Source organism: Aegilops tauschii, chromosome 7 (assembly GCF_002575655.3).
Source record: "Aegilops tauschii subsp. strangulata cultivar AL8/78 chromosome 7, Aet v6.0, whole genome shotgun sequence".
In the NCBI taxonomy this organism is placed as follows: Eukaryota; Viridiplantae; Streptophyta; class Magnoliopsida; order Poales; family Poaceae; genus Aegilops; species Aegilops tauschii.
In genome coordinates, this window is record NC_053041.3 from 456,492,621 (window position 1) to 456,508,720 (window position 16,100).

Genomic DNA, 16,100 nt, shown 5'->3' on the forward strand with positions numbered 1-16,100 from the left:
AGATTGCTAAAGCTCCCATGTACAAACCATCATTGGCTCTATAGACGTGGTTCATAGTGTCAGGCCTACATCTGCTATCACCATTAGTCCCCCATAATGAGTGTGTGATTTTATGCATGTTGCGCCGAAGGATTGGAACATACAGGAGTTCCACTCGCATTTTCCGTCCAACGGACGTAGAAGTCATCCGACGGATTCCACTAAGTATGGCCCATCAGAGTGATTGTTGGGTGTGGCATGCAAAGAGCAGCTCTTTCTCATTGAGATCGACATATAGGATGCTAGTAGATACTAAGATGCAGCGCGAGGACTGGCTGCAAGGAGCTACGGCGATCTCAAACAGAAAAGAAAGATGAGCAAAATTGGCATCAGTTGTGAAGGTTAAAGTCCCGGCCAAACTGAAAGTGTTCACGTGGAGACTAGCGATGGCATCTTTGCCCACGAGAGAGGTCAGAAAGGATCATAAAATGGCGCAATCAGCAGCATGCTCGATTTGCAATGATATGGTAGATTCCTGGAGGCACGCTTTGCTCGAGTGCAATATGGCAAAGAGTGTATGGGCGCTCCACGAGGATGACAGTGCAGCTCCTTTGTTTGGTGATGAAACGCAGGATGCCAAGCTATGGCTATTTGGCTTGAGCAAGACGCTGGATAGTGCTATGTTTGTGGAGGTCTTGGTGACCCTTTGGACGATAGGGTGGGCTCGATGTTGAGCAATTCATGAGGGGGAATTTCAGAGCCCTTGGTCCAGCTACTTGTTCATTAGACAATACCTTGAGGAGGTCGAGTACTGTAGCAGAACGACACCACCTGCTCGGCCTACCACTAGGACGAGGAGGGAACTAGAAAAGTGGGTTCGGCCTGGGCCAGGCATGGTGAAACTTAATGCTGGCGAAGCTGTGGCCAAAAAACCAAACAAAGGGACAGTCGAAATTGTCCGCGGGAGTGAAGATGGACATTTCCTGGGTACTTCGGCTGTTGTGTTACCTGGGGTGATGGATCTGGCGACCCTAAAAGCTGATGCATGCAGGGAGACCATGACCTTAGTTGAGGATCTGCATGTAAATAAGATTAGCGTTGCATCCGACTGTCTGAGAGTCGTGAATGAGCTTCAAGACAGGGTTTTTCTAGACCCTTAGGGCATGATTCCGAGAGATATACTCCCTCCATCCCAAAATATGCGTCTCAAGCTTAGTACTAAGATTAGTGCTAAGCTTGAGACGCTTATTTTGGGACGGAGGGAATAGCTGATAGATCTTCACACCTTCAGGAGTGTCAATTTAGTTTTCGAGCAGCGTGCATGTAACAGAGAACCCCATGGCTAGGATGGCAACTAGTCTATATGTGGTTAGACATGTGTGATTGGGTGATCCCCTAAATCACCTTTGTATCACTCTGGTTTTGAGCATTGAATAAAGCATGTTGTTTTACTAAAAAAAAGTAGCACCACCATCTACGTCATGCATGTGTTGTTGTCACCATTTTTTCCGTGATCCCAGCAGCTACGTGCAATTTGGGACCGCCACCACTGCACAACCGTCCCTCTACGCCAAGCCATCATCCTCAGTTTGTATCTCACCACCGAAGTGAACCACTGGATCTGAAAGGGAGAAGCCCTCACAAAGATATTTCGGTGGCCACCGCAATCCGCAGCAAGGCGGCCGCCTCGAGGCTAGAGTGATCATCGCAAGGACCAACACTAGTGGCAGCAGAGCGGTCACAACGCTCTTGACCATGACCCCTTGCTGGATCTGAGCATAGACCAGCCCACAATGGCAAGCCAGCCAGCCCCCGACCGGACATGGCAGGGGAAGACACACCCTGTATTGCACGCCTACGGGCAGATCTGGGAAAGAATCCGCCCATGCCGGCATCCCCCGGCCAGCCACGGCCGGATCTGGGGCAGGGAAGAGCAGGCCGAGGCGGTCGACGACCGATGGCCCGGAATGGGGCAGCTGCAGCCCTCCTGGCCGCACCGTCAAAACCTAGCACCCCTAGCAGGCGATGGAGAACGGAGCCCAACCGGCGGCCACGAGCACGGGCACCAGAAGGAGACGAATGACTGCGTCGGGCGAAGGCAAGGACACAACAAAGGGAGAGAAGCCCCACCGCCACTGCCTTCCGCATGGGGCTTCGCCCCGCGGCGGCAAGAGAAGAGAGGGGGAATAGGGGGCTGGGGGAGGCGAAGATTGGAACGTCGCCCGTGTCGCCCGGTGAGGACGACGCGGGAGCCCTTGTTTGCTTCACCCCTTTTATTATTTTGGTCAGACTTGTTACTTTTGGTTGTGCATATCTATGCAGAGGCAGAGGTCCGGTATCACTCTTAATTGTTATGTATCCACATGAAACTACATTTAAGTTAATAAAAACGCCCTTTGAAACGATCTTCTTTTTGTCGGATGGACTACAGTTGTTTAGTTTCTCTTCACATAAGGGTGCTCTCTTGGAGGAGCTTCCAGCTAGATGATAAAATGCTCAGCGCGGACACACAGGCGCGTGACCAGTGAAAACCTCAAGTTCAGCGCAAAATTGAGCGATTTTCTAGTGTCATGGGCATCAAAGAAACGCTGTTACACATGAACTCAGTTACCATGACATTTTATTCTACTTGATTCTACAACCAAACACACCCTAAACCATCTGTAGCGATGGCGGACAGCAACAGTTCCATCCCAAAGACAACAAAGGCAGCAAAAAACAAATAAGTACAGTCAACTGGCCACATTCATGAATCCAATAATACGAGACTGCTCAATCGCAGTCATCATTCATGAATCCAAATGTACCCACTGTATACATGTTTTGCTACCTGCCCAGAATGTATAATGAACTATGTATTCCTCATTTGAGGATTGCACGCATTCCTCAAAAAAAAAAGGGTATGGTTCAGAGCTCTAATAGCAACTCAGATATCATGTCACCAAATATACCCACTGTATGTATACATGTTGCTACGTGCCGAGAATGTACAACGAACAGATGTACGCATTCCTGTTCGCTTCTAATACCATAAAAGCTCAAATCTACAATCTGCAGGGCATAAGCTTTCGATGTTGCCCAATGAAGGATCCTCAGCCTCCGAGGCTATTGTCAAAACTGTAAGACCCGGTGCCTGTAGCAGGAGTTGTTCCACAACGTAAACTTCACCTGCATCCCCATCAAAATTGATGATATACACTTCTCTCAGAGCCATCATCAGAACGCCCTCAGCTCCTGGCTCAGTGTGGCAAATGCAGTTTGGCCAACAGTAATTTTGGACCTGGAATGAGAGCAGAGCACACCAAGTGCGTTAGAAATGACAGAGACAAAACTGGAACAGAAGATGCATGAGTCTAGCCCATCATGGCCATTGTAAAAGCTTTTAATTGCCATGCTACAGAATAAGCAAATGGTAAGCGCGACAAATCTTTAATCTAGAGCTATCATTTGAAAACAATTCAAGTTCAGAGGTTTTCCAGTGTAACTGACTCACCATCAAGGAAATATCAGAGATGCAGTCATCATGTGATCAAGCACAAGCTAGTATTTTCAAAAATCCCCCGCCTCATGGAATAACAGATTACCTATCTTGCCCATTTTCAGGCACAACGATATTACTGACTATATCATACAAAGTGAAAAACATTTGCACGTTGGATAACGATTTTAGCCACCTCGTTTTAAACTCATAACTGAACCGAAGATGCATGGAACAAAAATAACTGTGAAGTGCAAATGGTATTGGCGAGTATAAACCGGAAAGACAGATGCTAGTAACTAATTTGGTGTTTACAATCACAATACAGAAAGTGAAAGAAACTCTAAAAGAAAGATATATACTGGTGCTTGATAATATATGTACACTTTATACTAACTACACCTACCAAGTTTTTGTCCGAAAAAATGAGGGAGCACCCCTGGCCTCTGCAGCTATTCCTATTAATTAACTCGTATCAAGAGCTTTTCGTTATCCTTATTATGATGTTAATGCACCTTCCTAGTAATGCTCCTATTTTTCCGCTGTATGTTCTCAACATGTCTATGCTCTCCTAGTCCAAACAGAGAAGGGAACTTAGTTCTAGTCCAATACACAATGGGCATTCATGTTCATGCACACTATTGGTCACCAGCTATACTGGAATTTATGTGTCACTTAAAAATCATTAGTGTGTTCTGGTTCCCAATTATACAAGAAATATAAATGCATTGCTCAATTTAACAGCCGGTGTGTAACTTCAGTCGTTCAACAGATTGTAACCATAGGATGCTGAAAATGCTGAATACCAGTATACTACAGAGGGTATGATTACCTCATCTCGGATTTGGAATGATAGGCGCAGCTCTCTTATACCATGACACTTTGTGAGCAACCGCAGTACACTTCTTTCAAAAGCATGTTCATTTGTTTCTAAGGACAACCCCAAGATATCCACATTAGGGATGACTATGTCTTCCATCAGGAGCAACGAGCTATCCATCCTCGGCTGATTCATTGGAAGTCAAAAAAGGTGAGCCCATAAAAATGATCCTCAGTGAATTTACACTCTGAGTAACAGATTGAGAAACTACATCAGCCTTAACTTTCTATCTTTTCCTTGTATACTCTGAGAATCCTTGCAATATATACATATCTAAAAACCACCAGTAGAATATCCTACGCATAAGTCAAAAGGCACAGTAGCATATTCTACAAAACTAACAATGCTGCTCCTGAAGGATACTTGCACAGTACAGATGTGCAAAGTCAAACCACTTGAAGTATATCCTACAATACCAACAGTGCTGTTTCTGAGCTCCTATTTTCTGCTTTCCTGAACGACACTTGCAAACTCAAACCACTGAATGAATATTCTACAATACCAACGGTGCTGTTTCTGAACTCCCATTTTCTGCTTTATTGAACGATACTCGCACATGTACAAACAAAAACTCAAACACTTGAAGTATATCCTACAATACCAACAGTGCTGTTTCTGAGCTCCTATTTTCTGCTTTCCTGAACGACACTTGCAAACTCAAACCACTGAATGAATATTCTACAATACCAACGGTGCTGTTTCTGAACTCCCATTTTCTGCTTTATTGAACGATACTTGCACATGTACAAACAAAAATTCAAACCACTTGAAGTATATCCTACAATACTGAAAATGCTGTTTCTGACCACCTATTTCCTGATTTCCTGAAGGATACTTGCATATGTACAAACTTGCAAACTCAAACCACTAGAAGCATATTCTACAATGCCAACAATGCTATTTCGGAACTCCTATTTGCTGCTTTCCTGCTCTAATTATGCTTGTGCACTTCCATAGTAATCAACAGTTACTTAATGGGCTGAGCACCCCATCCCCCCCTGCTCTGGCCATCTCACTCACACCATCTTGTGCACGTGTTGTTTGATGTACTTCCCCACCCGATTGTAATTTCTCGCACTCCTTCTATCAATGAAAAGATACGTATAATCTTGGCTCGTTACAATACAATTTTATCTCAACGGCACACTGATATTATTCAAGGAGAGAATAATTTATGCTCATGAATAACATTGCACAGTTTAAGTCCAAGAGGAGACCGTAAAAATAATTGTATCCAAGAGGAAGAAAAGGCACTCACACCAAGAGTCATGTCAAGCTCAAGGTGGTCAACTGCTGTAAAGCGACCAAGAAACCCTGCACATATCTGAGCCATCTGAAAACCTCGCCAACGATGTGTGTCGATAGGAGGTGCTCCGAGCGTCTGGAGGCATGGCATCTCTCCGAGGTGGACAGACTCTAGATCATAAGGCCCATTCCACCTGAACACCTCTAATCTCTCTGCAGTAATGCTGGCAACTGGTTTGAGAGAATCATAGAAGCAGCGTACCACCTCTAGCTGATGGAGCCCTGGAGCCGTGATGTGGAGACGCTGAAGCCCCATGAGATAGGACAGATCAATAGATACCAGAGACTTGGAGTTGAGCGTCAGCACGTTCATGTCACGGACTCCGCTCATGGTTAGTTCTTGCAAGGACGGGAGCATGGTGTCGCTGATGAGAAACTGGCCCCGGGACTGGAAGTTCTGCAACCGCATCAGCCTAAGCGCATCAAAGACGCCAACCCGTGGCAGCTCGAGGGTAAGAAACCCGAGGTGAAGTCGAATCTCTGTGGCTCTCCTGAAGCAGGGCATCTCGAACGCCTCGCCGTCGTGCCGTCGTCGTCGTCCCCGAAAGAGCTCTACCATTTCGTCCGACACAGCGCGGCTGTCGTCGAGGTGGAGCCGGCCGCAGAGGAGGGGCGCGGCGAGGGAAAGCCAGGCGAAGGTCTCCCGCGCGTCCACCTGGTCGGGCGAGACGGCGAGGCTCTGGATGTCGGCGGCCGCGTGCGCCTCCGAGGCGGCGAGGGCCTCGTAGGCCGCGAGGGCACGGGCGGGCACGGAGGGGTGTACGCCGTCGAAGAAGGGGTGGGGAAGCTGGGCCCATATGCAGCGCCATCTCCGGGAGAGGACGGTCGTCGCGACGGCTTCCTTGGTGCGGAGGCGGAGGAGGATGTCGACGAGGAGGTGGTCGGGGAGGCGGCTCAAGAAATCCATGCCGCCTCCAGGGACCGCAGCGGCCGCGCCGGTGACGACCGCGGGGGCCTTGTTTGGGGGCTCGCCGTTGCTCTCCATGGGGGCTCGGGATTTGGGATTTCTCCCCCCTGGTTCTGGTTCTTTGTTCTTGAGCGAGCGGGCTCCGGGACGGGGGAAGCGGCCTCGGTGGGGAAATGTTGAAGAGAGCCGTTGGGCAGAAACCTGCCCCTTTCCCCTTTTATTTCTCGTTTACGAAAAATCAACGGGAAATTGTTTTATGCGATTTTGTGAGGAGCAATACCAAAAGTGAGAAATAGGGATTTAAGCAAATTCATCCATAGCATACAGCTTAATTCGTACCCTTCTCTCCCGAAATAACGAAATAAATGTCTTTGATTTAGTACTCTCGTTCGTCCACGATGACTTTGATTTAGTACTATCGTTTTGGACAACGATGACGGCACGGCGGAGCTTGCCCAACCATTCCGGCAAGGTAAAACTCTACTCATACAAAGTTGTACTAAATCAAAGACACACTTATTTTGGGACAGAGGGATTATACAAAGTAAATCGAATAGTAGCACTCCCTAGTTATACTCGGCTCCTTACCATGTTCTGGGCTTCTGCCGGTCATCCTCCTCGGCACTCCATCTTTCACCTTCGACGCGTAGCTCCACCAGCATCGCCTCTCTTCTCACAACGTACACAACGTCGCGCAGTGATAAAGTCAACGGGACACAATTCATACGGTTTTGCTAAAGCACCTATAGATTTCATCTGTCACCTGTCGGTGTCGCTGCCAGTCCACCTCATCTTCGGTGGCCTTAGGGGTCTTAGCACGACGACTGGCTGGCTGAGCGGGAAGTTCTCTTGTGCAGGATGGTTATCTTCACCAACAAATCACCGGAATGGTCTGTTTGACTATGAGGATAGGCCGGCCATAGGAGGTCGATGTCAAGTGTTCAATTTCAGGGAAGCTTCGAAGAACCAGTTTCAACATCAGCAAGCTAGAGGACGGCGTTAGATGTCAGTTTCGCCCATGATTCAACCAAGCTTAAAGATTTGTTTAGGGGTTACTGGCAGTGTTACGGCCCAGGGGTGTCTAACCTCTCTGGCTGTCGGCCCAAAAAGGTTGGCCCGAAGCCCCCTAGGCTGGTTTCCGTCCTAGGCCATCATGCCAGCATGAGCACTATAGAATAAAGACTCTGGAAGCCTTGCCATTCAAGACAAGGAAACCGTAGCGGCGGTGGACTCCCTCCACTAACGTAGCTGACAAGGTCCATGTAACACTAGGCCCCCCGATATTTTATATAAGCGATGGCTGAGCTAGTTAATAGACAATATACAATCCCTTGGTTATTACTTGTACTTTGTACACCCCAATCATAATATACAACACGAGCATGAGTAGGGTTTTAGTGTTTTACCTCGTAAGGAGGGCCTGGACCTGGGTAACTCTAGTCTTCTATTTCCACTCTGATCTACCCACCTTGCCAGGATACCCTATCTAGGGATATGTTGTAATCTACTTCGACAATATTCATTTATGGAACATGGAAATTACAAAGGTTTTTGGATAGGAAGCTCTCCTAATGCGTAGCACAGGAAACCCAAAACTACTTGTACTAGAGCTCTACATGCGGAAATTTAACCATGTGACTAGACTGCTCACCAGAAGTAGAAACTCATTCGATATAAACACCTCCCATATTTCTACCCTAGCTACGATATAAACACTAGAAGATAGTACTTGTGATCCAAACATGCAAGTCCTTTTGGAATTTGTATGAGTTGTTAAACATTTGTAAGTTCAACCATTCATCAACGAAGATCTCTAGCATAACAAAAAAGAACTTTTGTTAGTAGATTTTTTAATATACCTCTTTATATGAAATAAAAACGATTTTTTGGGGAGCCACAAGTTCGCATTGGAATAGACGGTCAGAGTGCCATCTAGAAGACAATGTGAATATTAGAAAAAACATACTACCTGGATCAGGTGTAGTACAACCCTCTTACTATAATTCAGTCTATTGGATTGTATTACAATTCATGACAATATAGTGCAATAAAACAACTGGAACTATTCATAATGTATTTACAAAAATGTGCTACAAGTCGATACATTAGGAACAAATCGAGAGTCAACTAAACATGGAACATACTTACGTGCGTATGTTTGTGTACTTGATTTATTCTCCGAAATATATTTTCCTAAATTATAAACCATAATAGTATAATTCAAACCATCAGTTAGAAATGGATATAAGTTCCAAAAAATACCAAGATTGTAAGGACTTTGTCATGTCTGGTTCATCTCTAGCTCCTTGGTATCAACATGATGGGCTCTAAAAACGTCCCTATCATTGTGCACGAGTTTTGTAAGAATTGGCATTCCCGAATTTTCTTTTTTGAGTAATTTGTGAACTTTGGATTCCGCCTTCTTTTCTAGTTCATTACTAGTCATCAACTTGGGCGCCTGCGCGGGCTTCAAACTTTGGAAAACACATTAGTAGCAAAAATATGAAACTTTTTTATATGTTTAGAAAATTACATAATGCATGCTTACAATTTTGTAGTATCGCCATTAAAACAATTGAATAGTTTTCTTGGTTGCTCAATGAACAAAAGATCACATGATTTTAATTACTTCTAATTATATGATTTATGTGTAAAATTCTATACACCTTTCATGGTTGTTACTTCCTAGAGAGTTTATATCTTTCTATCAGTGGGCGCACGATGTGCTAGATTTATATTTCTATTGGTTTGAATATATCTATTTCAATGGTCATTGTCCTTACGAAAAAGGGTTTCCCCCCGTTTTATATTATAAAGCAACGAACCGAGCATCCAACATAACAGTACAGAGTACAATCAAGTCATAAAGTCACGCTGGGGGCACAGCAAGACAAGCCCCAAACAAAGCTAAAAAAGAAGGTAATCCGGCTCGAGGGGTGCTGCTGGTGGTGGTGGCGGAGGAGGAGCAAATGCCGACGCCGAAGAACGAAGACCAGCTATGATGTTGTCGATGGCGTCCCGGTCTCGCCACTTGCTAAGCGGTCTCCAAAGCTGTAAGAAGCCACACATTTTATAGACCGCATCAGTCACACGGCATGGAATCACGCGTTCTATGACTAGTTTATTACGGTTACACCAGAGGGTCCATGCTAGGGTGCCAAAGCCACCCACGTGGGGGGGGGGGGCGGCGGCTAGAACCGGGGAGCCTAAGAACCTCCCCAAATAAGTCCGGGAGGTTGTCGTGGCACCAGTTGCCACCAACCACCTCCCGGAAGCAGCTCCATAGGAACTGTACCACAGGGCACCGGAAGAAGATGTGATTGCAGTCTTCCGGTACCAAACAAATGGGGAGAGGCCATCCCCAGGACCATTACGTTTGCGGACCTCCGTACCCGAAGGGAGGCGGTCGCGGACCCATTGCCAGAGGAAAATGCGGATTTTCAAGGGGAGTTTGATCTCCCAAAGCACCGCTAGTTCCACCGGGCCAGGAGTGGGAACAATCGCCTGATATAGGGATCTAGTCGAGAATCTGCCACTTGACTCGAGATGCCAAGATAGCGAATCGGGCTCCAGGGAGGGGGGGTGGAGGGCAATACACTCGAGCAATTCGTCTCATTGCTCGAGTTCCACCGCCCCGAAGGTACGGTGGAAGGCAATAGCGCCCAAGTCAGCTAAGGCCACGGCTACAGAGAGCTGTGGGCGGACGCAGATCGCGACCAGCGCATAAAAGCGTTCCGCAAAGGGACAGGTCCCTGCCCATCGATCTAGCCAGAACAGGGTACCAGATCCGGTACCTACTTTAATGGAGGTCCCAATGCGCAAGACCGGCATCAGACGGATCACCGATTGCCAGAATTGGGACCCACCAGATCTAGGAGCGAATGCCAGTGGTTGCCCGCGAAGGTACTTCGCGCGGATAACCTCAAGCCACAAGCCACCCTCATCGGTCTGAATCCGCCAAAGCCATTTGGAGAGGAGGGCAATATTCATCTGCTTGGAAGAAATAACCCCAAGGCCTCCTTGGTCTTTAGGCTTACAGATCTCAGACCACTTTACCATGTGGTACTTCTGTTTATTGTTCTCTCCAGCCCAGAAGAATCTGGAGAGGAGTTTGGTGACCTCATGATGAAGGGATTCATGCAGACTATAGAATCCCATGACATACATCAATAGGCTAATAAGGGAGGAGTTCATCAGAATCACTCGAGCGGCTTTAGATAGCCATCTCCCCTGCCAGGGCTCCATCCTAGGCTGGAGCTTGGCGATTATTGGTCGAAAGTCCTTCTCTAGCAGACGCGTGTCACTAAGTGGCATGCCAAGGTAAGTTGTCGGGAATGTTCCCAAACGGCAATTCAAGTGGTTGGCAATTCGCCGAGCTTCCAACTGGGAGTATCCCAGGACCATCACCTCACTTTTGGTGAAGTTAATTGTGAGGCCCGACATTTCCTGGAAGCAAAGGAGGAGGAACTTGAGGTTCTGAATATCCTCATCCGATCCTTCCACCATCATAATGGTGTCATCAGCATATTGGAGGTGGGTCAGCCCTCCATTGGTCACAAGATGGGGGCAAATCCCCCTAATGTGCCTGCGCGCTTGGCCAAGTCAAGGATCGAGGCGAGGGCATCGACCACAAGGTTGAACAGAAATGGGGATATCGGGTCTCCCTGTCGGACCCCTTGGCCCATCAAGAAGTATGGTCCGACCTCCCCATTTATGTTTACCGTCGTCCGACCGCTTGTTACCAACTGCATCACTCGGGCTACCCAGTGGTGGTCAAATCCATGTTTGAGCAACACCTCCCAAAGGAAGGACCAGTGGACGGTGTCATAAGCTTTATGGAAGTCAATCTTGAAGAACACCGCGCGGAGGTGTTTGCTCTTGACCTCATGGATCACCTCATGAAGGACGAGGATCCCATCAAGAATATATCTGCCTTTCGTGAAGGCCGATTGGTTCGGATGATGAATCCGAGGAGCTATTAAGGCCGCCCTAGTGGCGTACCCTTTCGCCAAAATCCTAAATATCACATTGAGGACTGTAATAGGGCGGAACTGCCTAGTATCCGCCGCACCCGGCACCTTGGGGATCAGGGAGATGATCCCGTAGTTAAGCCAGGACATGTCTAATGTTCCCCTAGAGAACTCACGTAATAGTTCAAGGATGATCTCCTTGACCATCGGCCAAAAAGCCTGAAAAAAGCGGACAGGCAATCCATCGGGGCCCGGTGCCGAGGCCGGATTCATGGCTTTGACAAAGGCCTCGACTTCCGCGGCATCAAAAGGGGTGAGCAGGGCTGCATTTTCTTCCGGGGAGATCTGTTGTTCGGGCGACCAAATATGGTCCACTCCGAGGGCGCCCCTGAAATAACGACTTATAAAAGTCGTCAACTAACAAGCGGATTGCCTGGGGGTCTTGGAACAGCTGCCCACCCTCCCATAAAAGGGGAATGGAGCAGCGTCGCCTACGGCCATTAGCGATGGCCTGGAAGTAAGCAGTGTTGGCGTCCCCAATTAGCACCCAGTTCATAGAGCCACGCTGACGCCAGAATTCCTCCTCCTTGGAGTATATCTCCATGAGAGAGTCTTCCAAATTGTACCTATGAGCCCATTCCTCCGCAGAAATCCCAACAATATCTGCACGGAGGTCCAGGGCCCGGATCTCCTCGAGGAGGGAGGCCTTCTAGACCCAAAGATCCCTCCTTATGTTAGCACCCCAACCTTTCATGAACTGCCTGGAGCGTTTGGACAGGTGGTGCCACTCGTCCAGGATCGACATCTGCCTATGGGGCTCGGCCAGTGCCGAGATCCAGTGAGCCTGGACGACAGCCACAAAGCCTGGCTGCCGGAGCCAGAAAGCCTTGAAACGGAACCGCGGAGGTGGACGAGGTCTCTCATCCCTAGACGATAAGAGAAGGGGGACATGATCGAACCCGATGCGTGTGATAGCCTAGAGAGAGGCCAAAGGGAATCGGAGCTCCCAATTGGGGGAGACAAACACACGGTCCAGCACACTAAGGGTCGGGGCAACCTGTCGATTGATCCAGGTAAATCGTGCCCCGACCCTGTGTAACACCCCGCATGTAACTTTCCATATTTGTAACTCTGACTCTTGCCATTTTCGGCTATGTGTTATGATATTCCCTTCATGGTCGGGTTTTGTCTTTCGTTTTGCATTTTTGTTCATGTCATGCATTTCATATCATGTCATCATGTGCATTGCATTTGCATACGTGTTCGTCTCATGCATCCGAGCATTTTTCCCGTTGTCCGTTTTGCAATCCGGCGCTCCTATCTCCTCTGGTGCACCCCTCTTGTTTTCTTTCATGAGCGGGTGTCAAACGTTCTCGGAATGGACCGAGGCTTGTCAAGTGGCCTTAGTATACCACCGGTCAAGTTTCGTTCCATTTGGAGGTCGTTTGGTACTCCAACGGTTAACCGGGCATCCGCAAAGTCCATATGTGTGTTGCAACAAAACCCCCCCTAAAAACCAGCCCCAAAACCCCTCCAAGTCATCTCCATGCTCTAGGTCGTTCGATCACGATCGTGTGGGCGAAAACCGCACCTCATTTGGACTCTCCTAGCTCCCTCTACCTATATATACACCTCCCCTCCCGAAATAATTCGCAGTCCAACCCTAAAAATCGCCCTCCGGCGACGCCGGACGTGTCCGTACGCCGCCGGACACATCCTGCCGCCGCGCCCAGCCAGCCCGGGAGCGCCACGTGGCACCCGGCCACCTCCCTCCGCCGCCGGCCCGTTCGGCCCACGCGGGGCCCGCCCGAGCCCGCGCTCGCCCGCCGCCTCCCGCGCCAGCGCCGCCCCGGCCCGGCCGCCTCCCGCGCCGGTGCGCCCTGCTCCCTTCGCCGGACCGCGCTGCCCGGTGCCCGCGCCGGCGACGTCGCCCGGTGGCCGCGCCGCCCGCCACCGTCCTCCTCCGCAGCCTCCTCGTCGGAGTTGACCTCGAGCACCTGTGCCTTGATCCAGATCCAACCGATCTGGTCAACGCAAGGTTGACCCGAAACCCCCCTAAAATTTCCTAAGTCTTACGATTTTGACAGCAAGTGCCTCTGTTCATAGCTTCATAACTCTCTGCATATAGCTCCGTTTCACGCGTGTAATATGTCAAATTGTTCGTCTCGTGATGCTCTACATTTTGTTCAATTGCACCATGTTCATTAGAGGCCATCTTGATGCCCAAATATCTGTTGCATCCATGAACAATTTGCATATTGTTGATCTGCCTAAGCCGATAGCGGTTTCCTCTCCGGGATTATTCATGAATACCAAAATGATGGCTCCCGATGTTTCTATCAAGATGGGCAATTATAAATTTCCGTCTTCTCCAATGGTTCTTGGTGACCCGGATATTGATCTTATTCTCGGGATGGACTGGCTTTCTAAGCACAAGGCTCAACTTGATTGTGCTGCCAGGGAAATTCAATTGACACACTCTTCTGAGGATGTGATTATTTATGCCGCTCGTGATGAAACCATTCGGTTATTTTCTCTCAATGAGAAGGGCGAATTGAATGCCATCTTGCAAATTCTAGTCATTTGTGAGTATCAAGATGTCTTTCCAGAAGAGCTTCCGGGTATGCCTCCTCACCGGCCCGTTGAGTTCGTTATCGAACTTGAGCCAGGCACTGAACCCGTTTGCAAGCGTCCATACAAGCTTGGACCCAACGAGCTGAAGGATTTGAAGAAACAGCTCGATGAACAAGAGCGTCTGGGTTTGATCAGACCGAGTTCTTCTCCATGGGGTTGTGGTGTTCTTTTTGTCAAGAAGAAGGATGGCACGGACCGACTTTGTGTCGACTACCGTCCATTGAACAAGAAGACTATCAAGAACAAGTATCCACTTCCCAGCATCAATGAGCTATTTGAGCAACTCAAAGGTGCTAAAGTATTCTCGAAGCTTGACCTTCGTATGGGTTATCATCAGATTCGCATTCGTGAAGAAGATATTCCCAAGACAGCATTCAGAACAAGCTTTGGTTCTTATGAATATACTGTCGTGTCTTTCGGCCTTGTCAATGCTCCTCCAGTTTTCTCTCGGATGATGAATTTCATATTCAACCCCTACACCAATGAATTCGTCCTGGTGTATCTCGATGATATCTTGGTCTTCTCCAAGAATAAGAAGGATCATGCCAAACATTTGCGATTGGTGCTCGACAAGCTCAGAGAGTATCAATTCTATGCGAAGTTCTCAAAATGTGAGTTTTAGCTTGATGAAGTTCTTTTCCTTGGTCACATCATCTCTGCCAAGGGCATCGCTGTTAATCCCGAGAAGGTGTCCGCAATTGTGAATTGGGAACCTCCTCAGAATGTCAAGCAGCTCCGCAGTTTTTTTGGTCTTGCAAGCTATTGTCGAAGATTCGTTGAGAATTTCTCTAAGATTGCAAAGCCCCTTTCCAACCTCCTCCAGAAGCATGTGAAGTATGTCTGGTCTCCTGAGTGTGACGTTGCTTTCAACACTCTCAAAGAGAAACTAGTCACAGCTCCTGTCTTGACTCCTCCTGATGAATCCAAGCCGTTTGAAGTTTTCTGTGATGCTTCTCTCCAAGGTCTCGGTGCTGTGTTAATGCAAGAGAAGAAAGTTGTGGCCTATACCTCTCGTCAGTTGAATCCCAACGAGAAGAACTACCCCACTCACGATCTTGAGTTGGCGGAAGTTGTCCATGCATTAATAACGTGGAGACATCTCTTGTTGGGAAGACAAGTGGACATTTTCACCGATCACAAGAGTCTCAAGTACATCTTCACTCAGCCCAACCTCAACCTCAGGCAGACTCGATGGGTCGAAATGATTCAAGAGTACAATCCGAGTATTGAATATACTCCAGGCAAAGCAAATGTCATTGCAGATGCTTTAAGCAGGAAGGCTTATTGCAACAGCTTAATTCTCAAGCCTTTCCAACCGGATCTTTGTGAAGCTTTTCGCAAGCTGAATCTCCAAGTTGTTCCTCAAGGCTTTCTTGCCAACCTCATAGTATCTCCTACTTTGGAAGATCAGATCCGTGAGGCACAACTCCTTGATGCCATGGTGAAGAAGGTGAAACGTGGTATCGACAAGGGTCTTTCCAAATACAAGTGCTATCGCATTGATGACAGAGACACTTTATTCTTCGAGGACCGGATTGTGGTTCCTAAAGGTGATCTAAGGAAAGTCATAATGAACGAGGCGCACAATTCTCTCCTTTCCATTCATCCTGGAAGTACGAAGATGTACCATGACCTCAAGCAGTCGTATTGGTGGACTCGAATGAAGCGAGAAATTGCTCAATTCGTGAATGAATGTGATGTCTGTTGAGGAGTGAAAGCAGAACACCAACGATCAGCTGGTCTCCTCCAACCTCTTGCTATCCCAGAATGGAAGTTTGATCATATCGAAATGGACTTTGTGACTGGTTTTCCAAAGTCCAAGCGTGGAAATGATGCTATCTTCGTTGTCATCGACAAGCTTTCCAAAGTCCAAGTCCTTGTCTGCTGTTATTTTGTTGCCATGTAAACTTGATGGTACAGAGAGATCCATGCATATTTTGGAGATGT

The 16,100-nt window shown here is 47.9% G+C and overlaps 1 protein-coding gene across 1 annotated transcript; it reads right to left on the reverse strand.

The window, feature by feature from the left end:
• Window positions 1-2,632: 2,632 nt before the first annotated feature.
• Window positions 2,633-6,725, reverse strand: LOC109731972 (putative F-box/FBD/LRR-repeat protein At4g03220). Its single transcript, XM_045230648.1, has 2 exons — window positions 4,290-6,725; window positions 2,633-3,259 (listed from the first exon to the last, which is right to left on the reverse strand). Exon 1 carries the CDS (start codon window positions 6,625-6,627, stop codon window positions 5,494-5,496), a length of 1,134 nt encoding a protein of 377 aa, XP_045086583.1. The 5' UTR covers window positions 6,628-6,725; the 3' UTR covers window positions 2,633-3,259; window positions 4,290-5,493.
• Between the last annotated feature and the right edge of the window lie 9,375 nt (window positions 6,726-16,100).

Coding starts and splice junctions, on each gene's coding strand:
- LOC109731972 (XM_045230648.1), bottom strand. CDS start 6,627: ATGGAGAGCAACGGCGAGCCCCCAAACAAGGCCCCCGCGGTCGTCACC.